Source organism: Chinchilla lanigera, unplaced genomic scaffold, assembly GCF_000276665.1.
Source record: "Chinchilla lanigera isolate Chin_1 unplaced genomic scaffold, ChiLan1.0 scaffold00007, whole genome shotgun sequence".
NCBI lineage: Eukaryota > Metazoa > Chordata > Mammalia > Rodentia > Chinchillidae > Chinchilla > Chinchilla lanigera.
The window spans coordinates 23,284,827-23,311,398 of NW_004955408.1; the positions used below are offsets into that span (position 1 = coordinate 23,284,827).

Sequence of the window (26,572 nt, forward strand, 5' to 3'; positions counted from 1 at the left end):
GCATTGAATCTGTACAGTAGCTTTGGGAGTATGGCCATTTTCACAATGTTGGTTCTTCCTATCCATGAGCAAGGAATGTTTTTCCATTTATTGAAATCTTATATTTCTGAGGCAGAAGAAAAACTCACGTGGCTGGTGGTGGAAGTGGGAGCATGGACTCCCTCTAGTGAGGAAGTGAGGCATTGCAGAAAACACCCAGGCACAACCTCCCATCAAGGAGGTAGGGGGATTGTGTGAGTTCTAGTTAACAAACAAAAAACAAAAAAAGATCCCTTCCGTGGATCTCAAGGGCAACAATAGCTCCTGAGCAGACCTGTCTTGGAATGCGCACTTTTCTCGGGACCTTAGGTCTGAAATTTAACCTCCTCCATCAGAGACCATGTGAAGACCAAGTGCACACTGCTCTGTTGGCTGGGCCTGCTGGGCTGGGTGCCGCCCCTCTCTGCTCACCACCCACCCGGTTGAGGTCATAAACACGTGGGTTCTGAGCCTCATTTATGGCTCAGTTTCATCTCTAGGAAGCCACCTCATAGTATTTTTGGAGTCACTTTGCATCCTAACGATTAGTAAACTCTTGCAACCAGATGCCTGTGCTCTCCTGAGTCAGCAAAGATTCCAACAGCTGTGGGCACAGGCCCTGGCTGGTGTCACTTTGAGGGAACCTCATGACCTCTCAGGGCTGCAGTCTCCTTGTCTGAAAACTGAGATTGCAAAATATGGCAATAATTTTTATGGTTAAAAAGGACAAAATGTGGGAAAGCACTGTAGAAAGTATAGTTTGCAAGCTGGTATTAGTATTTTTATTATTTTTGAAACTCAGAAGTCAGCTCAGATGCCTATTCTTTAGAACTCCAATGAATTTTGGCAGAATGTACCCCCACCAAGTCTTCCTCTCCCAATCTCTCTGCCATTGTGTAGGTCTGTGTGTAAGTGTGTGTGTGTGTGTGTGTGTGTGTGTGTGTATGGGGGAGGTGATGGTAAGGTAGGTGGAGGAATCCCAGTCACCTGGAGCTCTGAGCACGTGTTCCCACTGAATTAGGTCACTTCAGGGACATATTTGATTTCCTACATGTATGTGATAGTTGAGACCAAGAACGTCCACCAATAGGCTCCTGTGCTCACAGACAGGACATTTGGAAGGTGACTGGATTAGGGGGGCACTACAGCGACCTTGCTGTTAGGAGAGGGGTCTGGTTAGAGGTGGGTCACTTAGGGTATGACCCGGAAGGGTCTATATCTCTCCTCCTTTGTTTCTCTATCTCCTGACTGCCGTGATGTGAGCAGCTTTCCTCCACCCAGGCCCTTCCACCATGCTGCTGAGAATGTGAGGACCGACATTTCTGAAATGTGAGCCAAATTAAACCTGTTTGCCGTTGAATTGCAGGTGTCAAGTACTTTATGTCAGTGCTGAGACAAAGTGATTAAAACAGATTTTGATATCAGAGAAATGGTGTCACTGTTATGACTACATGACCATGTGACTTTAGAAGCCTTTGGAAGTGACTGATGAGAGGAGTTTGGAAGATGTCAGTTAGAGAAGCCCTAGAATACTGTAAACCAAACTTGATGGGAGATTCTGGTCAGAGATAAGCAGTCCAGAATGCTGATAAAAATGCATATGGCAAAGACCAACCCCAGGAAGTTTCATTTGAGAAGAAGAACTCCATGTGTAAGTGGGACTACAGGCTATGTGTGTTTTGGTCTGGCAGAAAATCTGTCTACACTTTACCCATGTCCTGAGACTTTGCAGGAGACTGAGATTAAATGTGGCAGACTAATTAATCTGGCAAAGAATATTTCAATATAACCCAATGTTTCAGCTGTGGCATGGATACTGCTTGCTGCTTTTAGCAAAATTTACACTGAGAAATTGTAGCAAAAAGCCTGTTTAAAACGTTTTCAGTTTCTGCAGAAAGGAAGGTAGAAAGTTTTGGCAGAGGAAAGCTTTGTTGCTAATAAGATTAGTATTAAAAAGAAATCAAGTACTTCGAGTCAGGACAATAAAAAAGATCCCTCAAAAGGCATTTCAGAAATCAGCAAAACCCCACCCTTTGCAGACTCAAAGTTGCAAAAGTAAAAGACTTTTCTTTGAGAAAAGAGAGAGCCTCAGAGCATCCTATTGGAGAAGAGCTATCTAGGAAATATATTTCCCTTGGATTTGGTTCATAGTACTCAGCCAGCCACAGCCATGACCTCCACAGTATGACCCAAGGCATCCAGCTACTGCTCAAGCTGGCAGTAGACCAGACCTTGGCATCATCCACCTGGTGCTGGTTTTACAGACATGTAGAATGTGAGAGTTCTGAGATTAGGAAGGCCTCTACACAGATTTCAGAAGGTGGCCTGGGAGGCCAGTCAGTGTGCCCCTGAATAGGCAGCATGTGAAGCTACAAGAATGAATCCCAAAGTGTAGTGGAGACCCCAGGAAACTGGAAAAGCCATGTATGCAGAGCATCTAAGGGAAGTCACAAGCAGTGAATAAAGCCAACCTAAGAGAGACCATGAGAACCATAACTGGTAATGCTATAGGAGCAGTGCTAACCAAGCCATTTGGAGATCACAACTTTTCCCCAGGTTAGGGACACAGAGCTACAGAATTTAATGTTTTCCCTGCTGGGTTTTGCTATGCTTTGGTCTCATTTCTTTCTATCTCCATATTTCTCTCTTTTGGAATGGGAATGTGTACCCTGTACCATGTTTTGTTTTGTTTGGTTTTGTTTGGTTTTTTTTTTTCAGCACTATTTAGCTTTCTTTTTAACTTACAAGGACTCACAGCTAAGACTGTGTAGGGTCTCAGATGAGACTTTGGACATGGAATTATTAGCAATGCTGGAGCTACTATGACTTTACCGACTCTTAGAGATGTACTAAATACATTTTGAATAAAGAGATGCACATTACATAGTTTCTCTTATATGAGAAACCCAAAATATAAACAAAGAGTAAAATAAAAGATAGATAATAGGAAATAGGTAGATACTCATTTGCAAAAGAGAAAGGGACCAAGAGATGGGAGGGGAGAAGAATGGGATGAAAATAGAACTAAGGTTTGATATATCGTGTACCAACTCACAAAAATAATGTAATCATTATGTATAAACATATACTAATAAAAATTTGCTCATGGAAAAATAAATGAGAATATAATAAAATACAGATGTACATGATTCTTTTAGGAGCCAGGAATGGGATGTTATGGTTCAGATCAAGAATGGTCCCCAAGAGTCTCATGCTCCAGAGGGCTTTTGGAAAGTGATTATATTATGAGGAAGCTACAGTGGGCTTGCTGCTAGGAGGTGGGGCCTGGTGGAGGCAGGCCACTGGGGATGTGACATGGAAGGATATATGTCCCTTCCCCGGTGTCATTGCTATAGAAGAAATGTAACTCCCAACCTGCTATGTGTCACATGTGCTGAATTTGTCTCCCCTGAAATTGGAGCATGAATTCCAAAGAACAGCAAAGGTTAAGCATGGGAAAGGTATATAGAAATATAACTCCTGAGAGATAGGAAGGGTCCTGAAAGTGAGTTTCCACCAAAGCCTTTTGTCAGGGGTAATTTCTATAGGAAAGTCACAATGATACAACACGGGTCAAACTGTAATCACCCTATAGAATCACAAGTATAGCTGCTTAGCTGATATTGACCAAACAGAAATACAAGTCACATAGCAAGAGTACATAGGAAGAACAAAGGCATTTTGGGAAGGGATGGGTCCAGGTGCTCTGGTCACCCACCTGGATGATTGATGCCTCTCTGGATTTACTGGGCCAGGGCTGTTAATTACAGAATAATTCCAAGTAACTATTTATGCCATAGGGAGGCGTGTAAGTCTGGCAATTGCATTTTATCTAGAGGCCTGGCCTTTTGGTCTGACCTTCTTCAGATGCGCCTCCAGCCACAATTCTGATGTTTCATTTTTCACTGACTTCCTTGGCATTCCAGTCTCTTTCTGACTGTGTATTAATTTCTACCTAAATTAGCTGGCTATAATGCAATGTAGTGAGGAGCTGTCCTCTGCCTAGCTCCTTCCACCACACAGCCCACCAGACAAGGACCAGAACTTTTGAAGCATGAGCCAAAATAAACCTCTTCTCCTTTACATTGTGGGTGTCAGGCGTTTTGTCCTGGTGATGAGGAAAGTGACAAAGACAGTGTACCAGTCTGTTCTGCATCAGTTCCATCTGAGTTTGGGAGTCGATTCCCTCTCTTCATTTTCATTTAAATAAACAAACCTGACACATCCTCTGTACGTGGCCAACTTCATGGGAAGTTTGAGGGGGTGCGAAGGGGAAGCTTACTCCAAAATCTGGAAGAAGGCTTAAAGTCAAACGTTAGATGTGCATATTTCTCAAAGTCCTTCGTCTATCTCCAGTAACCCGAGGCCAGTCTCCTTTTCTTCTTTGATGAGCTTCTTTAACACTTTTAACATGCTCAAATTTCTGCTTGTTTTGAAAATATGGAAACTTAGGGCCAGGGATAGAGCTCAGTGGCATAAGCACCTGCCCTGCAAGCGCAAGGTCTTGAGTTTGATTCCTGGTACCAAGAAGAAAAAGAAATCCTTAATGAAAAAATAGGGAAGCTTAGATGTTTTCTTTCATGTCTTCTAACAACCACTGTTTGTCAAGGCTGCATTTAGGACCCATATCTCTGCAGAGAGCATCCCTTCACTAAGGGGAGCTCAGGTACCAGCTGATAGCTGGTAATGGTCTCTCTCCTCTCTACTGGAAAGGGACAGGAAAGGAGTGGAAAGGGACAGACACCTCAGCAGTGAGTAATGTGGGGGCCACAGAGAGGGTGCCAATGCTTCGCTTTGTTCTGCCTCATAGTCATTTCAAAAATAGAGGGCAAGAAGTCAAATTTAAGTGCTTTCCTTCTACAGGCCCTTAGGAAAGGTTTGTTCTGTGATGTAGTTCATTGATGCTTTGAGTGTGTATGACTCATTCCCTTCCCAATTGAAGCCAAAACCACAGAGTGGGAGGAATATGGAAAGTCCTTCTGATACAATTGTGTCCAGTCCTCTGTCCTCCTGCTGTGCAAGCTTGGAGCCCAAGGATATCCAGCTCTCAGGGTTTTGGTCAAGGGCAGAGACAGAAGAGTCTTGAAAGCAGCTTGTGGGTGGAGGAGGCTAAACTCATGGATATCTGAAGGTCAAAATAATTCCATATGGGATTGGAATAGCCTGAAGGGGTCGATCATGGGTATCAGGTCCTTTATCTGTCTAGTAGGTTCCATTCCATGGTCAACATTATGATGATAACCCCAGCAGTAGCAATAACAGCTACCATTAATTGAGCACCCACTATGTGCTGGGTCCTTAAACATTTTTTTTAATGTAATAATAATATGATGTAGGTACTGTGATTACCCTTATTTTACAGATGAAGAAGTCCAGGTTTTATGAGGCTTAGTTTCACTAGCTAGAAAATAGAAATTGAACTGTAAACCATCATAAAGCATTGCCTGTTAATCAGTCTACCAGTTGCCACTGGCATTACAATTTAGATATCAAATTCTCATGTACTATTCCATTTATTTCTCAGCTGGTGATCACCAACATTTTCCCAACAAGAAAACTGAGGCTTACCAGGATGAAAGGGTCTGCCTTGGCTTTGCCCAGAGCAATGTGAAGGTGATACAAAAGTGAAAGGGATTCCCACTCTGTCAGCAGAGATTACCTGGAGCAGGAGGTGTATATAAAAGAACAGACGCCACTTCTGTGATGAGAAAGCTTAGAGGCTAGGCACAGAAAAATTACATGAAGTCATGCAAAAGGCCTTTGCCTCACTTCTGGCATGCCTGCTGCTTCTTGTCCTTCCTGGAACACACCAGCTTGACACAGGGCTCAAATTCTAATAGCTCAGTTAGTTTTTCCGTACAAAGACTTGGGCACTTTGACAAGGGGCAGATTTCTTGGATCTGCTGCGAGCGTCACACCACAGTATGGGAAGCAGTGCCTGCTCAGCCCCTCACTGTGGGATCCAGTGCAAACTCACCAGTCTCCAGCCTACCCATTCCCTGCCACGACTGCAGCAAACCCCACTGATGTAATTACCAAAATACGTATTAATATTTAAAGGAAATCTTAATTAACTGATAAATGCTTCCTCTCCAAGTTCCCTTCATCTGTCTCGGGGTGGATTTCTAGAGCAATTGTTCTGCCATAGACCTGGAGCCCCCTGTAGTTTGACGTTGGTCACATGACCATCCTCCCCCCTTTCTTAGTGGGTAGCCTTGAAAATGGAGGGGGACAGTCAGCGGGGCCAGGCTGCATTCACAGGTTGCATTCATCAGGCTCAAACCCCATATTCTCATGAGCTGTCCCCTGAGGGTAGAGCACACACTGGTCATGGAAGCGGCAGGGAGAACACACAGGAAAAAAAGGGACCCATAGTCATTGCCCCACTTGCAGTTTCTGTTACCGCAAAATATTTAGGGTCATTTATGACTATATGTAGTAAACTATAAAAAGCAAATGACTAAAAACATGAAGACAGTACGAAAGTTTGGTTAAAAATGTAAGTTCTCCACTCTTATTATTATTGATGTGAGAGGCAGTTCCTCTCTTCAGGGGCTTTGCCTGTGCTGTTCTGTATGGTGATTAAGGATGGTTTTCATTTTAACACTGAAAGTCCTGTGTCCTTGCAAACCCCTCAGCCCTAGGGAAATTGCAACAGTTGGTCACTCTCCTACAGAATGTCTGCTTTGATTCTAATAGTTAAGAAGTCTTATCTCCATTTTAAGGATAAACAAACTCTTAGAGAATTAGAATAACTGGGTTATATGCACAAACATAATAAGTGGCTACAGTAAGTCCTCATCTGTTTTCTGTTACTAAAATAAAATACTTGAGATGTGGTCATTTATAAAATCTGGAAGTTTATTTAGCTCACAATTCTATAAGATGAAAAGTTCAAGAGCACAGGGCTGGCATCTGTTCAACATCAGGTGAAGGCCTTGCTGCATATAACACGGTGGAAGGTTTCTGTATTAGCCATTTTCCTATCACTGGGACAAAATACCTGACACAACTTACATAGGAGAGTTTTATTTTTGGTTCATGGCTTCAAAGGGTTGAGTCCATGGTCAGTGGGCCAAGCCAGAAATAGCACAATAGAAGGTACTGTAGAGGAAAGCTACTCAACCTATGGCATCTGGGAAGCAGAGAAGGAAAGAAGGGAAGAGGTAAGGAAAAGCATACACCCTTCCAGGTTACAACCCTGTCCCACCTCACCTAACCAGGTTCCCCTCCTAATGGCACATTCAGCTCTAAACCCATCCACGGACTGATTAATCCATTGAGGAATATAACACCCCAAGATCAAATCACCTTCCCAAAGCCCCACCTCTGAACACAGAAGACTTTAGGGGACATTTTAGATCTAAAACATAGAACATCACATCCTGAGACAAAGTAAGTGCTAGGGTGGATCTCTCTTCTTTTTCTTAAAAAAAAAAAATCAATGGTATCATGCGGGCCCCATGCTCATGACCTTATCTAATACTAATTGCCTTCTAAAGGCCCCACCTCAAAACACCATTTATATGTGGATTTGGGATGAAGTTTCCGACACACTATCTTTTAGGAGGTACATTTAAGCCATAGCACAGGAACATAAAGTTACCATTCCTTCCAGTCAGGGGACAAAGAAAGGTACCATTTAGTGAAGAGGGCAGGGTGAACCATTCTCTCCGGCTGATAAATAGGCTTGATGAGTCTGTCCCTATACAGTCAAAAGTCACGGGTACGTGATTGTAGATATCATTCATTCATTTATCCAAGTAACTTTCTTCCTTCCTTCTCTGCCCTGGGCTCTGTGCCAGGCATAGGAGTGGAGGCCATAGTCCCCGTCCTCAGAATTAATTGGAAGAGTTATTTAAGAAGCAAGATTTCAGGTTCTGTGTTCAGATGCTCTGTTTTCTGAGTAGGCCCAGGACTCAGAATTTTACTAGGCTTCTGGGTGACAGCAATGACTGCTAAAATTTGAGAGCCAGTCACCAAACTGTCTGAGAATGAGCCCTGAAATCTCCACCTTTATTAACAAGTCCTCCAATTAATTGATTTAGATGGTCTGCATTAGCTTCCTGTGGCTGCTGTCATAAATTGCCCCAAATGGGAAACTAAAAGCAGAATTTTTTTTTTCTTTCATAGTCCTGAAGGGCAGAAGTCCAAAATCGGGTGTTGTTCCTTCCAGAGGCTCCAGGGAAAATTCCGTCTCTGCTGGCCACAGGCATTCCTCAGGTTGTGGCTGTATCACTTCCATCTTTGCCTCATGGTCACATCGCCTCCTTCTTCTCTGTCTTCTGGTTTTCATAAGGGCACTTGTGATGGATTTAGGAACCACCTGAATGATGCAGGATGATCTCATCCCAAGATGCTTCACTGGGGTATGTCTGCAAGGGCCCATTTCCGAATATGTCTCCACTGTCACAGGTTTCAGGATATGAACATAATCATTTTTGAAGGTCACCACTCAACATTTAACCTGCTATCTGGACCACAGATCATGCTTTGGGAAGCTGTGTGTGTGTGTGTGTGTGTGTGTGTGTGTGTGTGTGTGTGTGTCTAGTAAGAAATAGATGGGTCAGAGAGATTCTAAGGATGTGGACTTAACAGTAGCTGGTGCTGGATTGGCTGATGGGTTGGCTGGGTGGGAGTCAGTAAGAGAAAAGCACAGAAAGACTCCCAAGTTTCCATTGTGGGTGCCTCAGCAGGCAGCTGATGCAGTTGGTTGACATAGAGAATACAAGAGTACTAGCTGGGGCATTTGGGTAGAGCAGGCTCTGAGCGGCCAGAACAAAGACAAGTCTATTTCATGGGCAAGTGAGAAAAAGTAGCATCCAGAATCATTCTGCATCTACGAACTAGGGACCCAGTCCTAACCCTGTCCTTTGTGGGCTTGCTCCCTGAATTTGGCGACTCGAGAAGGCAGAGGGTAAATTAGTTTGACTTGTAAGACTCTGTAGGAGTCACAGCCGTGAGCAGCCAGCACCCACACCAGTGGCTTTGGTCTCCGGTTTAAACTAGTTCTCTACCCATCATTACACAATATAAGTGAGTCCCATAGTGAGTCCAGAACTGAGTCTGGTTCTTCACACACAGGGCACACAGGGGCAGGAGAAGATAGACCAGGAAGGGCATGTCAACAGTTAGAGATGGGGCTGTACTTTGGAGAATCAGGAAGTAAAGGGTCAGCTTCCGGGATCCTTGGTCTCCTCTCATCTCTGAACTGGTCGCCCTGGCAGTTGCCCTCACCTTCCTGCCCGTTGCATGGTAAACTGTGGCTCTCTTGCCCCTGAACCAAGTGCTACAGATTGCTGACAGTGGCATTTAGAGCGCTTGCGCTTGGAGATCCCAACACGAAGTGCCCTGCTCTCCACGCAAATGAGCCTTAGCAACTCCAGCAAACAGTGCTGATGAATTGCCCTCAGCTTTGTACGCACCATTTTCTCACAATTATAACAGGGAGAAGACACGCTCTCCCACTGAGAACATGGAGCTGGTGCGCCCCAAGAGCAAGGCAGGATCCCTCTCTGAGGCCCACACTCAGGCAGAACTGATTTTTCTGAGACTTAGAGGGAACTAAAATCTGATGTAATGCTTAGGAAATTGCCTTTGTTACCCACCTGTGTAAGCCTGTATTTAAATGCTAATATTTCTGGCCTGCTGGAATGCTACATTTATTTTCTTCCTTAGCAGCAACAAGAATCATTTATTTATGAGAATTCTAGTTCCTACCTGCTCTTCTAAGTTTCTCACCTCTATTTCCATCTATCAGATGGATGTTTCTCTCTCAACACATATAGAATCTATAACTGTCTCCCTCACTAGACCTGATCCTCTTTCTACTTTTTCTAACTATATTTCTAGAACCACTAGTGGCCTTGGCCTTCTCCCCTCCCACTAAACTTTCCTCCCATCACTCACTAGTCCCTCTGCTTCCACCTCTTTCTCTGAAGTAAATCACTTAACCTTGAGTACATCTCTATTTGCTCATCTCTGAAATGGGTATAATAAATAATAATGAGTTTTTTGGAAAATCAAGATGAGATTATGCAAACAATTTATCCAGGATAGCATCTGGCCATACAGTAACAAATCATAGCGATATTTTTATAATTATCATGACTCCCAAAGAATCTGCCCTTTTCTTCATTATCCTGTTCTCTTAGAGCTGGCCAGCCAGCTCTGGGAGGTCCCTGTCCTACTGATTTGAAAGCACAGGCAGTCACTTGTTTTATTATTTGCATCACAGTATCTTTATTCTCTGAAATTCCTTACTTTATTACTCTGTGATCTGAGCACATTTTTCACTATTCAACCTCTAAAATGAAATGTCCACACAGGTAGGGATTTTGTCTTATTCGTCAGTGCCTCCCTAACATCGGGCACATAGTAGGTGTTGAGTGACTATTTGCTGAATGAACAAATGAGAAGAAAAGGAGTGCAAGATTTTAGAACATGAGACACGTAGACTGCTGATTACTCAGCTACTGGCCCCAGTCAAGGGACCCTTCTCCACGCTGCTTGGTGAAACAGAGGCTGTGACAAAAAATCACATTTCTGCTTTGTAGGCAGCCCCATGGCAGTGTCTGCCATCAGAGGACAGGGCAGGCTGGCTGGAGGGGGACGTGTTTCTTCCATCTGATTCCTGCTCCTCTTGCCTCCCCCAGCCACCGTTATTTATCTAGCAGCAGCTGTGATACCAGTATAAGATATCAGCATTGTTGTTACTGTTTTTATTACTGCTTTGATCTCTCAGCATCAACCTCACAACACTATGTCAGAGAGTCCAGCACCAGCCAGCAGTTTCCCCTCCCTGGTTGTCTGGGCCTGAGCCTCCTAGGATCCCTCCGCCCCAGCTGGAGGTCTGGGCGATCCCAGCCTCTTACCTTCATCCCTCCTGTGCACCCCAGCTCTAAAGGTAGGAGCTGTCTGCTGCAATTACTACCCATGTGGTTACACTGTCCCTTTGAGTCATTTGGGACCGCCTGGTGCCTGTTTCCCAAGCATGCTACGAAATTCCCTGCTAAAATGGCAGATAGGGTGTCTCTCCTGGCTGAACAGTAACATGCCCCTTGTCTAGCTCTGAGCTCTTACTGTCTCCTCTCCACCCTTGGAGCTGGCCACGGAGGGAAATCTTTCCAGGATAAACATCTCCACTTTCTCCATGATGAGTTTATGATGAAAATAAACAGCTGCTTATTTCTTGCAACACTGAGACAAAATATGTCTCCCTAAATCTGTCAGTCACTTCAATTTTTAACCCTGGTGAGATGAGAAATAGGCTGTTGTGAATTTCACAGTCTAACATCAAATGGCCTTGCGTTGAAATTCTGGTTTAGCTGTGTGGCCATCAAGAAGTTACTTTCCCTCTCTGGTCCTGTTTCTTCATCTACAGAATGGGGGTGCACAAGAATTTGATATAGGGAAGGTAAGGACTTAGAGCAGCTGGCTGCACAGAGCAGTGTATCTTTGCCACCCTTGGAGAGCTCGGCCTTTCCATTTCTGAAGGCGGGCGTGCTGGTCCCGCCTTGGCTTTGCACTCAGAGAGGCCAGAGCACTGTCCGGGCCCACCATCTGGAGCCCACATCTGCCTGCCCTACTTCCCAGCTCTGTGCGAAGATCCCATAAATGGCTTCAGGTGCAAAGATAACTTTGGCTCCCCAAGTTCCCCTGGATAATGCACATCTGTGACACAGAGGCTGGCTAATTAGAAGACTGCTGATAATCTAATTTCCCTGGTGCTACCTGAATACTCTCCTGTTCCTTATTTGCAGAATAGCATGTTCCCTGGGGGAGAGAATGATTCTCCTCTATATTATCTATAATTATAATAAATCTCACGCTGGTCCGACTTGCCGTCCTTCTCTAGGAATGTTCTTGGCACAGTGAATGCTTTGCTCACATTTGGGGGGATTCTGCTGTGTGGTGTTTTGAATATTGCTAACCCTCTCTGGGCCTGACTCATTCATCTAAGACTAAATTTCACACACGTGATCAGAAAAGACTACAAAAAGCTTAGAGTTTGAGTTGTCGCTGGCGGGGGGGGGGGGGGGGGGGGGGAAAACTGAGGCCTGGCCCTCTGGTTTCTCATAATCAATAAGTTTTTGTCTGCTCTTCATCTATTTCACCCTCTTTTCCTTAAAATGACTTTGTTTCTTCCTCCATAAATTCGTTTCTGCTCCCTACAACCTCGACGCCCTCACCCTCCTCTTTTTCGGCAGTTCTTGCCCTCACTAGCTAGGAGCAGTAGTAACTTTACCACGGGCTGTCCCCTCACACACTTGCCAGGAATTCTCCGCAGCATTCTCACAGGGCTGGGCGAGCAGGTGGGGCCCGGGCTCACAGACCGATGTGAGGTGTCTCTTTTCCAGTAGCACAGATGTCACGGGGCTGTTCTGGGGACAGGAGCAGAGGAAGGGGCAGCACTTGGACCCGTAGAAGCAGCAGCAATAAACTGTGGCGTTGGCGTGGTACTCTCGACCATCTCCTTCGCAGACGTTATAATATGCACATTAATTTCATGTAGGCCTCCTCAAAACCAAGAGATAAGGAGTACGTGTGATGGTTAATCTTGGTTGTCAACGGGATGGCGAGGAACCTGGGACGGTGCTACTACACATTTCCAAGCTTGTTTGTGAGGGTGTGTCCAGAGATGATTGGCATGTAGGTCAGCAAATGGAATGGGGAGACCGGCCCTGGAAGTAGAAAGTGCCACCCAATAGGAGGCCCTGATGCAAAGAGCGGAAGCTCTCTGAAGCCTGGCTTCAGCTCACTCTTCTTGAGGTGTATTTTTTTTTTTTTTTTTTTTTTTTTTTTTTTTTTTTTTTTTTTTTGGTTTTTCTCCGGTACCGGGAACCGAACTCACGACCTTGCGCTTGCCAGGCAGGCGCTTTGCCGCTGAGCTAAATCCCCAGCCCCTTCTTTTCTTGAGGTGTATTTTGTGCTGCTGCCTCCTCCCTTGGACGTCAGACTCCAGCTTCAGTAGCCTTTGAACATAGACTTGCATCACTTGTTTTCTACTCACAAGAAGCTTAGTAAACGTTGAACAAGTGAGCAAACAACTGTAAGTGCTGTTTATTTAATGAGGACCTTCAGTACCTTAAGATAGAGTGGCTAGCGTGAGCACTCCAGGGCCTAAGACGTCATACACAATAAGCTATTTTCTGCCAGGGCTACTGCGAATATTGTGGCTCACACCACGCTGACAAAGCCCAAGGGTTTTGGAGCTTGGAGAAGGCTCTGTGGTTGCAGACTGCGTTGCAGGCCTCCTTGGACCTGAAATTTCTTGTGACCGTTCTGAGGGCTGAGGTCTGCTGCTTCACAGTTCACTTTCATATGACTCCCAGAAGCTAGGGGAGAAACCAGACAATGTGTGCATGAATTCTGGATTATCTGGCGTTTTGTCAACCCGTGGCCTCCATTCTGTAGCTCTTAAGCAACCTATTCCTCTTTAATATCCTAGAGAAGCAGATCACAGGAAGAGAAGCTGATGAAGAGAAAGACTTTCCCAAGACATGACTCGGTTCAGATGAAGGCAGATTTCAGAACTGCTGTTCACAGTTTCCAAGGTGCTCTCATGGTCATGACCGGGGAGGACTTTCTGAATCACTGAAGACAGCAAGGGGGAGGGTACCCTTTATGGTGCAGTGTCTCCTGAGGTCCATTTTAACCCCCATATTCTTGGGACTGACTTGCATCTAATTCTTTTATGAAGCAGTACTTGGATTTCACACTTGTATAAGGCTACCCAGCTTTACTGTGAAGAGTATTGCATTGTAGTCAAGTTGTTTAAATCTCAGTCATCCTTTGGTGTCATTTCTAAGGAATACCACCTCAACCAAGAAAAGCCAATTGCCTCCCCATGAGACAGCACAGACTCCTGCTGCTCCGCATGGTGAAGGCTGGGATTGAGCTGCTCGGAGGAGGAGGAGGAGGAGGCATTGACGATTGTGAACCAGCGAGGCAGGGTGCACCTGCTGCTCCTGCTGAGGTTGCTGGATGGGCAGAGCAGGCTCTACCCCTCTGTCTGTCCAGTGTGCACAGGCCAGCTCCCCAAGGGCTCCCCACTCAGCCTGGCTTCTCTGTGATGCACACCAGGCCACCCCAAAGCTGTCTGCAAACTTTCCACTGAGTGCTAAGCCAGCTGCAGCTTCCTGCTCTGTAGGGAGTTTTCCCAGATCCCGATCACAGCCCAGAGAATTGATCTATTAGATTAACCAGGAAGGAAAGAGCGGGAGAGTGAGCGCGGAGGTTGTAGGGCTGAGTGTTTTCTGTGTAGCAGGCTCCTCCCCTTCTGACTGAAGTATTAATTGCTACATTACTGCTGCCATGTAGGAAAGACAGTCAGCAAAGCCTGGGAGGGCTCCAGCTCCTCCCTCTCTGCTCTGCTCAATTTCGCTCTCAGCCTCTGTTCTCTGGGAGAGCCTGGTGCTCTGGCAGTGCTGTCCCAGCCCTGGCAGCCCAAGGTTCTACTGTGGTGAGGACTTGAGTGGACAGCAGCAGCGGGTGGAGAGAGGGAGGGAAGGTTTGCCCTGCAGGCTGTCTGGATGCAGAAGCTGGACTTGCTGCAGAGGCAGCTGTGCTGTTCTTGGAGCTTGACTTCTGAGGTGCACCCATCTCTCAGGGCTCATCTAAGCAGGCTCCAAGTTCCAGGAGCACGCGAGGCAGGTGCTGTCCCTTCTGGGCGCTGACAGCAAAGCCTGCCTCCACTGTACCACCATGAGCAGCTGCTCCAAGAGATGCAAGCTTGGATTTGTGAAATTTGCTCAGACCGTCTTTAAGCTCATCACTGGGACCCTCAGCAAAGGTAGGAAGACTGGCTTTGACTCTCTCATTTTCTATCTTGATGTAGCCTGACTGGTCACATTGCCTAGGTGTGGGGAAAGTGGTCATTTTGGTGTGCCTTTGTCTCTAAGGAGCCTAAGGGAAATTGGTGGCCGGGATTTGAGGTTGCTGACAACCTGGGTTCTTGCTCTGAGAAGGCAGGCACCCTGCCAGGGAGCTCAGCCGGCTATAATTGCCTGGAACTTTGGAAATGGAGTTGGTGGTGTGTGGCTGATTGGTTACAGGCAGGTAAAGGAGCAGAACCCTTCCCAGAGCTCTGGAAGTGACTTAGCGTGACTAGAGTTTCAAGAAGTTATCCACGGAGTATTGTGTCTTGTTGATAAGACAGATTTGATGCAGTGGGCTGTGAGTAATTCTGCACAGCAAAGATGCCAGAGGGGGCCCACAGGAGCTGGCAGTGGGGATGGAATCTACCGTGCACTGGTGAATCCAAAATCTAGATGAGCTCTGCAATCACATGTCAAGAGCTTTTTCTCATGGGACTGCAGGGTCTGGTGCTTTGGGGACTTGGTTCATCATTTTGCTTTCTTGGGTCTCATGCCTGTGTCGATGCCTGATTTTCCTGCTTGTCTAAGAAGTGGGGTGACACACGGTTTATAGGATTAACTCTCTAGGCCCCCAGAAAGGGTGGCTCGAAACCAAAATTAGGACCGCATATGCATCACGCAGGGTCTGCAGCCCGTGAAAAGGATGGGGCACTCAGAGAGACTCAGACAAACTTTCTGAAGATAAATTTAAAGGGAAAGCAGCTGCATAATGTGGTTCCAGTGGCTGAAAAAAAGTGTCTTCAAATATTCATGAGCTCAGAAAGAATGCATTCTTTTCAGGGAGAGACATTGGAAGTGACAGGTAGAACCTTTAGGGAAGGAGGCAAATAAATCCTTGATTGGGATTTTGAAAAATACTAATGGGAGAAGATAAAGGCTCAGTGTGGCTAGCTCTCCCGGCAGCACTCAGGTATCTGGCTGCCCGGTGGGTCCAGCCTATGGTACACTGTGCGGTAGGGTGTAGATGGGCTAGAGGGAAGATTTTGCTTATGTCCTTTCTCAGGCATTTTTGGCATTCTTGTTCTTTCCCTAGTACTTTTCTGAAGTAGGATAGTCCCCTTCAGGATAGCCAGGTGGACTGAGCACCCAATACTGGGAGTCAGGCTGCCAGGCAAAACGATTCGAGGCCTGGGTGTGATGAATGGGTGATAGTCAGGCTTAGTGGCAGTAACTTTCAGTGGCTTCCTGGAGGAGGAGTGAGCAAGAGGCTGGGAAGTTTCACAAAGTTCCCTAGCTCATCCTCAGAGGGCTTTCTTCCTGTGTCACAGATATCAAGAGCTCTGGGGTAAGGAGTAGTATCCAATTCAGTCTTCATTTCCCAGAAATCCACCAAAAAGAGCTGTGACCCAGATGGAGGAAACATAAGTCTCAGTTCTGTCTTTGCTATCTGGGAAGGCAACAGCCTTTCTGAGCTTCAGATTTTTCGTCTGTCCATCACCTCATTTCCTGAGTCCATTACCTCCTGCCTGTCCACCGCCAACCACTGATGTGGAGTTCAGGGATGTCTAGACATAGAATCCCTTCGCAGGCTGTATGTGGGAGTGACCAGATGTCAGGGAGGGATCAGGGGCTGAGATGGCATGGCTCCACAGTGTGTGGCCCAGACCCATCCCCCATGCAGGGCCAGGGTCAGAAGCTCTTTAATTCAGCCAACTTCAGGTGGGTCTGTACACCTGAGGCAGCATCACAAGGGGCCTGAGATCGGAGGAGGACATTATGCAACAAGACAGATGAGTGTGAGAAAATTAGTTAGCAAGGGAGATAGTGTGTCCAAAGAGAACTGTGCGTATGTGTGTGCAAGAGAAAGAGAGAAGATATGTAGCTATTTGATTAAATGAACGTGAAGATATTTCTTCTATATGTTTTCTATGTTCATTTCTTCAACATTTCTTTTTTGAGCACTTCCTGCATACTATTCTCACTGCTAGATGCTGGACACATGAATGAATAAGATAAAAGCCTGATGTCAAGAAGCACACAGTATATATTGCGAGGATACTGCCCTAATATGTGGATATTACGTGGAGATCACACCAAATGCCAAGATGCAGACACTTGGAGACCAGCGGCACAAAAAAAGGGATTCCCAGGCAGACTGAGGGGCTCCTCTAAAATGTAGCCTCTAAGCTGAGATGAGAGAAAAGCCAAAACTGGGTAGGGAGAAGAGGCTGATGCTTGCACAGATTGCAGTTTTGGAATGTCAACCTCGGCAGAAAAACCAGCTAGAGGAGCAGGTCATCCTCCTGCCTGCTCTGAATCCCAGAAACTAAGATGCACATGACACAGAAGAGGTTCTGTGGGGACTGGCTGTGGGGACAGAGTGCCCAGACCTGCTTCAGTACCAACTTTCTCCTGCAGCCGGGGTTCAGGAGGTGGCAAACACAGGCACCAGGGAAAGATCATGTCTTAACTGTATCTGTGCCCTTGGCCTCAGCTCCACCACAAAGAGGACTGAGTGTTTACATAGCCCTGGCTCTGTGCCAGGCACGTGCGGGGTAATTGGTGTTCTTTCCAACCCAGGTGTTTGCTGAATATTTGTGAAGTAAATGATGACTGTGGGAGCGGGGCCAGGCCTGGAACAGAGTAGCTGAGAAAGTCCCCGTAGAGTCCCACAAAAGCTTTCTGATGTATGGACTTCCCCAAGGTGGATTTAGATTCCATCTTACACAGACACATTATGATTGCTTAGTGATTTCTGGCTTTAATTGTGATTTCATTTATCCATTATTCATTGCACTGAGTTCTAGGTTTGCAGTTTTCCAGCTCTCCAAAGAAGGATTTTTCGTACTCCTTTTCAGGATTGAAGAATCAGAGTCTGTCATGCCAGATACCTCTTTTGGTCCTGGGAGCAGGTTTTTATTTCTTATCACTTTGGGGAGTACCTGAGAAACAAGGAAGGTTCGAGACCATTCCTCCCTCTCCTGCCTGTTCCTGGCCCTTGGTGACCTCTCCCTGATACTAGCAACCCCTTTGCATTAATCTAAGGTGCCTGGTGGCCCAGATTTCTCATTGGTGCCCTGCTGCAGAAATTATCGGTTCAGGTCCCCCTGTAATGAGGCTCTGCTGATCTTGAGCTTTTTCTTCGTAGCCTTGATTACCATTTGTGATCTGTGTTTGCTCTAGTGCCTCTGTGCTGAAGGCAGACTTCCCTGCCACCCTTAAGCTCTGTGAGGGTGAGACCACATATTTTATGCACAGTGCAGCCAGAGCTATTAGTTTGGAGCCCAGATTGGAGCAGGTGCTTTACCAGTAGTATTAAGTGAACAAAATGTGCTACCTGGCACAGATGCCAGCCAGTAGCTCGAGATGATGGTTGATAGGCTGCTTGGCATGGGAGCTTTCTGGGAAGCATCACATCACCCCTCTCTCATACATGTTCACTAAACACTCTCTGAACCTCTTCAGCTCTACAGGAGCACCAGAGGTGAGCCCCCAGCCACACACAGCATCAGAACTCTTCTGAGCTTAAATAGTCCCCAAGAGGGAGGCTGGGTGGGTGGGCTTCTGGTACCACCACTTCTACCCATTCAACTGTTTTGACTTGTTTTATAATTGGGTTTCTATCCAATTTTAAGAATTTCCTTTGCTTAAAAAAAAAGTTTCCAAGCCAGGTGTGGTAGATGTGCTCCTGTTGTCCTACCTACTCAGGGAGCTGAGGCAGGATGATAACTAAAGCCCATGAGTTTGAGGCCAGCCTGGGTAACAGTGAGACTGATTCAAAACTAAAATAAAAATTTAAAAATGCAAACCACAAATGCAATAGAATCCACACTCAGATATCCCAGGGCCCTCAAAGCTGGCTTGTTGGGATCTTACCCCTCTGACCTCAGTTTCCTAATCAATAAAATGGAATCTTAGCATCCACCTTAGAATATCATATGAGATTGGGGCTCTAACACTCCCTGTGTCTTAGACACTGTACTCAGTGAATGTCAATTGATATTACTGCTATTAAAACTGGTACTCTGAGGGGCTGGGGATTTAGCTCAGCGGCAAAAGCGCCTTCCTGGCAAGCGCAAGGTCGTGAGTTCGGTTCCCGGTACCAGAAAAAAAAAAAAAAAAAAAAAAAAAACTGGTACTCTGGATGGGGGTGTCAGGCTCTCAGGGCTGGAGTCCCTCTCACTGGTTGCTCATTTCATCAGTGTCCACCACAGTCCCTCAAGAACATTTTAGGAAGCCATACAGCTGCTGGATGATACTATACTATGGGCTTCCTTCTGCCCTACTTGCTTTTCTAAGAGTCTGCCTGGAACCAAGATTCAACATGCAAGCAGCTCCCTCCCCTAACTCCCTTGTTAGGAACTAAGAGCATGATTTCAGAGCCAGGCCTTTTCCTGCTGTTTAACTTTGAAGAAGCCCAGCCTGGCTCAGATGCCAGGGTAGGCTGGGGTCTGGGCACCTGCATCTTCTTCTCTTTGCCTAGCTAGTTCCCTAACCCTCACAGAGACCAGGAGCCCAGCAACTGTGCAGGCTCCACTCTGGCTGGGAAGTTTTAAAGCCAGCTCCTGCATGTGGGAACAAATCTCTTACCCCAGTGCAGATGACAAAGCTAGAGCAAGCAGGAGGGAGGAATCTGATCCAGGAGGTCTTCTAGCATAGTCCAGGCCACCCATGAGGCTCTGGGGAGGGGAATCTGGAAACTGAGATCTGTGTCAAGAATAAAGCCCTGGAGTTTAAGTCCCCCTTTGCATGCAGCCCAGGGTGATCCTCTCTGTGCAAGGCAGGACCTGCTACAGACCTCCTGGAAACATGCTGTTCCTCTTGCCTCCTCCCCACTCCCGTTCAAAGTCCTCAAAAGACTGACCTTGGACCTAGGGAAGGGCTTTGTCTGCAGGCCAGCTGGACTTGAGTCCCAACTCTCCCATCCACCAGCTGCACGAGGTTGAGTGATTTACAAAAGCTCCCCAAGCCAAGGTTCACTTTTGGTTGGAGATCTTAGTGACATCAACTGCGCTGGGTGTTTTTCTACTTGGTGAGGATCCTGCAAGGGCTGGCAGCTAGCAGGGCAGATGTCCACACACTTGCAGCGGGCTGATGATGAATCCCCTCACTACTGTTCCCTAGCCGCCTCCCTCCCTGCCTCACCCCAGTCCCGGCCCTGGAAGAAGGGGTGGCAATCACTTTGAACAGACGAGGAAACTGATGTTCAGCTAGGCCACATGGTCCTGTGAGAGTGTGACAAAGCCGGCCCAGAGAGCTAGCTTGTTCCCTTTCTTCCCCGTGAGAACACAGCCAGAGGACGGCTTTCTGTATGAAAGGAAGATGGTCCTCAAGAAACACTCCCATGCCAGTACCTTGATCTTGAATTTCCAGCGTACTGATTCTTAGAATCCACCTATCTATGGTGTTTAGTTATAGTGCCCTGAATGGACTGACAGTGAGCAAATATGAGGATTTGGATCGAAAGCCAGGTCTAGCTCTAAAGCTCTTTTTACCTTTAAGAACTCAAAGTGGAGTCTTGGTGGCTTCAGCCAGAGAGGGTCAGGGTTGACTTTTGTGTTTACCCTAACAGAGGATGAAGGCTTTTTCTGCCCCTAGACTGAAGATTTGTGAGAATACAGAGAGGGTGATAGCATTAGATGTCAAATGTTTTCCCTTGAGTCTCTTCTTGGGGTGCTGCCTGTGGGTTTTCCTCATCTCTGCTTCCTCTCCCAAAAGATCTCCTCAGGTCCACGGTTCTGTGGGTCCTTCAGATACCAGGTCCACCCTCCTACCCTTCAGGTTGGGGTGCAGACAGACACTGGGAGGAACCGGTGACCATCATGGATATCTGTGTGAGCATTTAATGACCAACTACATGGACAGGCAGTGCGGGCTGCCACCAAGAGACTCATGGCTGGGCAGAACATGAAAAAGCCAAAATAGAACCAGGGACAGAGCTTATGGTGTTGCTTACGCTGACCTCCCCACCCCATCTCATCTAAGTCACTCTGCCTCATCACTTCGGTCAAACTCTAGCACAGAAATTTAAAACAGGGAGGTGGGCAGGGGAGCACTGATAACTAGCTTGACAAAGACCAGAACTCAATTCTTGATATCTTCCCAAAAGAGTTAAAAAATCATGCCACAGTGGTATATGCACACCATGTTTATAGCAGCACAATTGGTAACAGCTAAATCTTGGAAACAGCCCGGATGCCCATCAGTGGATGAATGGAAAAAAAAAAATGTGGTTTTTGTATACAATGGAGTGCTACTCTGCCATGAAGAAGGATAAACTTGAGACATTCTTAGGTGAATGGATGCACCTTGAGACCATACTTTTAAGTGAAATAAATTGGACGTACATGTTTAAATGTTGCCAGGCTTCTCTTATGTGAGAAACTGAAAGTGTAAATAAGGACCAAAACTGATGGCAAAATTGATGGTACATGGGAAGAAAATGTTCAGATGTGAAGAGCAACAAAGGAAAGAAGGGGAAGGGAAAGAAGAGAAAAGGGGAGAAAAGAATAAAAGGGAAAAAAATGGAAACAAAACTTTTGTAGATAAAGAGGGGAAGGAGGGTTGCAGGGGAATGAGAAAAAAAGATCAAGATATATCATGTACAGTGATAAATGTGATTATTATGTATATCAAAGTATACTAATGAAATTTTTTAAAAAGGCCAGGCCTCAGAAAAGGCCTAGGTCACACAACCTGACACAGGTGAGTGGGAAAAGCCTTTATTCATCACTGTTGAGCATGCTTGGGGTCCAGGTGCTTGAAACACCTGTGCTAGAGACCATCTCCACACGGTTACTCCCTGTGCAGGGCTCGCGTTCTCGCCGGGTGGACAGCTGAGAAATCCACAGACAGCCAGAGAAAAGGCCCCATTTCACCTGTTGACAAATCTGCAATTACAGAGCTTGTCACTGAGTGACTGGTTGTGGCTGAGACAGATTTACGGCAGCGGCACATCTAGATCAGAGCCAAGAGCAAAATCTGACTGATGTAGCCTTGTTTCTTTCAACTTGGCTTCACAGCTCCCTGGCTACAAGACCAAGTTGAAGCACATGAGAAGAGAAAGGTGGGCTTGTTGATTCCTACTGAGCAGGCGTATGTGCCGGGTTTTGTGCATGTCAGGTGCCTCATTCTCACACATCTTCTGTCTCCTGCAGCTCTGTAACGTGGGCATTATTAGTCCCCATTTTACAGGAAAGAAACAAGTCGGGCAGGAAATGGCTTGCCCCAAATCACTCTGCTTGAGTAGGCAGGATTTGAACCCAGGTCTCTCTGGTTCCAGAGCTGTGCTTTCTTTCCTTGCACTCTGCTTCGTCCAGGGCTATTTTGCATTATCAGCTCCACCTTTGGTGATCAACAGCTCTCAGGAAGTCAGGACCTGGGGCTTGGTGGGAGAGGCAGCCCTAAGAAGGCGGAGGAAAAAGAGGGTCACTATGGTAGGGCAAGGGACCTCAGGGCTTCGGTAGGCTTATTAAGACCTAGCTGGTTGCACTCCTCCCTGTGCTGTGGTATCACAGCCCACAGTACCCTCCTGCCTGCCGGAGGGGCCCATTTTCAGCTACTTTTAATTTGGAACAAACTAGCCGCTCCCCCGTGGTCCTGAAGTTAATAGGATGTCAGCACAGCAGTGCCGGGATAAGCAGCCCTGAACAAATTATTCCTCCTGGTATCAGGGTTATCTAAGAGAGAGGCTGGGAGGTTATCTGGGAGGCCCAGAAAGGGGCAGCTTTGGCAGGTGGTGGAAGGTTCAGCTTCCCTCTCTTTCGCCACCATATGACTATGAAAGTCTCCAGAGAGCTGCTGTGCAGCCCAAAGAGACCAGGGAGTGATGGGCCTGTTGCAGAGGGACAAGGATGGTGAGACAAGCACGCTGAGAGGAAGGGTACTGGGCATGGGGGAAGCCGAGGTGAGTGCACTCCTCCCCATGGTGGGCTCTGACCTGGGGCCAGAGAGGCAGGCCGGAACCAGAAGCCGCAGTGACTGGGCTTTGTGCATGTGGCATGGAACTGGTACTCAGACATTCCAGGAGGCAGCGGGTGGGCAGTTGTAACATGACCCTAGTGCTGGCTCATCCTGCAGTGCCGGCAGGTAGTGAGCTGGCTGGTATGTCGGACTGTGGGGAGTCTTTCTCTTCTAGCAAGAGGCAGAGTCCATGCTGGGCTTCCCAGGGGACATGTGACATCCTTTTTTTGGTAGAGGGCATTACATCTCACAGGTTGCAACATCGTCAGGTACAGGCCTTTGCTTTCCCAAACAATTCCAGCTGGTACCTCAATGCCAACGGTGTGCTGCTCAGTGTTTCCTTATGAAAAAGATGACTTCTTATAGCTGCTACCTTCTTATAGAAGGTAGAGCCATTGTGTGGGATCCCTCCCAAGCACAAAGCTCATTCTGTGTCCGGCAGGTGCCCTGCCTCCTGCACATCTGTCTGCGGTGGCAGGGATGCTGGGCGAGCATGATTGTGGCCACCCCCTTTCCCACACATCTTATTCCTTATCTCAAGTCATGCTGTCTTCTGGAATTTGTCACAGCCTGCTGAATGACAGGTGATTGCCCTGAAGAGACCTAGCTGGTAAAATAATTATTAACACACTTCTCAACAAAATGGTGGAAAGCTAGGGGGCTCTGTGCTAGGGTAGGCTTTGCTAGGGCAGCGAAGTGGGGAGCAACAAAGACAGGGGTGTCTCTTCCAGCCCTGTGAGTGTAGGAAAATATCTGGTCTTGGGTTCTAATCCCTTTCATGAGGGTTGTACTTCATGTCTGAGTCACCTCCCAAAGACCCTGTCTCCAAGTACCATCTCAAAGTGAGTTAGGACATCAATATGTAAATTTAGGGCACACGAATATTCGGTCCGTTCATTATACCACGCAGGGCTTCCCTTCTCTGGAGCTCTGTGGCTTCATCTCTAATGTGAGGAAATTGCTGATTTCAGATACTTTTTCAGCTTCAGAATTTTAAGATTTGATAACGCTAATTGCAGCACTGCCTTGGCACCTGCTGTGTGCCCGGGATTGCCCTATGCATTCCACACCCATCACTTTTCTTCACCTATCATTTTATGTAATGTGCAGGAGACCCCTCAGCCTCATTGACCCCACTCACAGAGACCTGAACTGTGGAAAAGAGAAAGCTCTGAGTTGGTAGCCCTCAGCCAATAGGAGACAGAGCCAGAACTCGAAGACTAGGCTGTTTCCTAATCCCAGCACTTACCCGCTAGTCCTCATTATATCCCCTCCATTTCTGAAATCAGATCTGAGGTAAGGAGACAACGGAGACAGAACCGATTCTTTCCCTGTTAAGCCTAAAGGCAGCACATATTCTTGTTCCAGAAACCAGGGTTTCAAGGCTTCCATTCAGACTAAAGAAGCACACAGTGCAGGACAGGGGTCCTGAGAGCTGAGCTTCCCAGTCCATGCTCCAAACCATTACAGGCAGGCCACCTTTTACAGTGCAGCAACAAAAAGGATGGAAGGACTGGCCCAAAAGCCAAGACTGTGTGGAGGACAAAAAAGGAAACCCAGCAAGCACTTCCAGTTGTAATTCACTATGGCCAAATTTCATTTCTTGCTAAGATGAGGTTATTTAGGCATAAAAATGAGCCAGGGTCTATAGAGAGATATGACTGTGGGGCTTGGATCTAAAAAGCTGGGGTTTGCCTACCCGTTTTTTTCTGTAATCATTTGATTAATCTCAGCCAGTTTGAGTGGCATTTTTCAAGCCATCTGTGCTTGGCAGGCGGAGCCAAGCCCAGGCTTGCTGCTCTGTATCTGCAACATCAGCTTGGAGAGGCTGTCATTAGGAGCCTGGGATGCTTCTATGCCATGAAGTGTATTGGACTGCAGAATGGTTCATGGCATCCCGGTGCTGATGAATTCTATCTACACCTCACAAGTCCAGAACAGCGGCCATCAGAGGAATGATAATTGCTACAGTTCACTGAGGGCCACTCATTCTTTGGAGCTTCACAAAGACCTCTCACACTTAGTCTAGCCCTGTCCTTGAGTTACCTGCTTTTATTCCCAACCTGACACTTGGAGGGGCTGAGTAACTTACCAAGATCACACATAAAACCAGAACAGTGGCCACTAAGATCAAGTGCAGTACTGTGTTAGTCAGCTTTCTGTTGCTGTAACAAAGTCCTAACCTAAACAACTTGAAAGGAGGAACGATGTACTTTGGCTTATGGTTTCAGAGGTTTCAGTCCATTGTCACCTGGCCTCATGGCTATGGCCTGAGGCAAGACTGAACATCACAGCATGGTAGAGCAAAGCTGCTTACCCATAGTTGTCAGGAAGCAGAGGGGTAGGAGAGGCTGGAGTTCCAATATACACATCAAGGGTGCACCCCAGGGACACCCAACTAGGCTCCTCCTAAAGTCTTTACCATCTTTCAGTAGTGTCACCAGCTGGAGGCTAAGCTTTTAACACATGAGCCATTGGGAGCATTCCAGATCTAACCTATAACAAGTACTACAGGAACACTCTTCCGATTCGAGTCCCTCAGCATCATCACCCTCCGTTAGGGGCTGAATTGTATGCCCCTCGGATTCTTATGTTGAAGCTCTAACATAAACTTAGAGATAGGGGCTTGAACGATGGAGGGTTAAATGAGGCTACTAAGTAAGTCCTTAATCTCACTCTGAGGTTACTGGGTAGGTCCCCTCTTTCTTATAAGAAGAGGAAGAAAAAGCAGGGATGTGCAATACAGAAGAAAAATTTTGTGAGGACATAGTGAGATGGCACATCAGCAAACCTAGGGAAGAAACCTCTATCAACACCTTGATCTTGGCTCTTTAGCCTCCAGAGCTGGGAGAAAATTCACTTGTTGTTTAAGGCACTCAGCTTATGGTACTCTGTTATGGCAGCTCTAGCAAGCTAATACCCCTCCATAGACGACTCCTTGCATAGCATCTTTTCCCATATTTTCTTACTATGATAAATATATGTAACATTAAATTAGCTATTTTAACTATTTCTAAGTGTACAATTCAGTGGCATTAAATACATTCACATGCTGCACAATCATCCACATCCAGAGAATTTTTTATCTTACAGAACTGAAACTCTGTATTTCACAAAAACTCCCCATTTCCCTTCCCCAGCATTCTGTTTGTCTGAACACCACCATTCTGTTTGTCTCTATGATTTGTGGCTATTCTTGATACCTCATGGAAGTAGAAACTGTGAGTAACATTTGTCCTTTTGTGTCTGGCTTGGTTCACTTAGCACAATGATTGCAAGGTCCATGCATGTGATAGCCTGTATCAGAATTTCAATCCTTTTTAAGGAATATTAGAATGTTGTTCCAATATATGGATTACCACAATTCATTTATCCACTCATCCATCATTGGACTGTTCCCATATTTTTGTTTGTTTTGTTTTTTGTTTTTCGTTTTTTTTGTTTTTTGTTTTTTGTTTTTCTCTGGTACCGGGAACCAAACTCACGACCTTGCGCTTGCCAGGCAGGTGCTTTTGCCGCTGAGCTAAATCCCCAGCACCTGTTCCCATATTTTTAAAATACAAAATGGATCACATGTTTTCTTTGCTGGAGTCATTCTGTATCATGGCGCCAAATGGTGCAGCCTGAGTTCATTAAGAGCCCCACCTGATGAGACCACCCTTTCCTATAACTTCTACTGGCTGCAACCTGCATTTGAAGGACTCTGGGAGACTCTCATGCCGCACAATACAAGTTGCTTATTTAAAATACAAGTCACCTGAAGGACTTAAGAA

At 46.4% G+C, this 26,572-nt stretch overlaps 2 protein-coding genes across 2 annotated transcripts in view; one reads left to right on the forward strand and one right to left on the reverse strand.

Annotated features, from left to right (window-relative positions):
• The first annotated feature begins 14,365 nt into the window (after positions 1 to 14,365).
• Kcnip1 (Kv channel interacting protein 1) overlaps positions 14,366 to 26,572 on the forward strand; it is a 363,204-nt gene continuing 350,997 nt past the window's right edge. Inside the window, exon 1 of the mRNA XM_005376317.2 lies at positions 14,366 to 14,812. Within this exon, the coding sequence (XP_005376374.1) occupies positions 14,725 to 14,812 (88 nt within the window). The 5' untranslated portion in view covers positions 14,366 to 14,724. The remainder of the gene's footprint in view (positions 14,813 to 26,572) is intronic.
• Positions 21,460 to 26,572, reverse strand: part of Kcnmb1 (potassium channel subfamily M regulatory beta subunit 1) — a 28,885-nt gene continuing 23,772 nt past the window's right edge. Inside the window, exon 5 of the mRNA XM_005376320.2 lies at positions 21,460 to 22,240. The gene's annotated coding sequence lies outside the window, so the exon portion shown is untranslated. The remainder of the gene's footprint in view (positions 22,241 to 26,572) is intronic.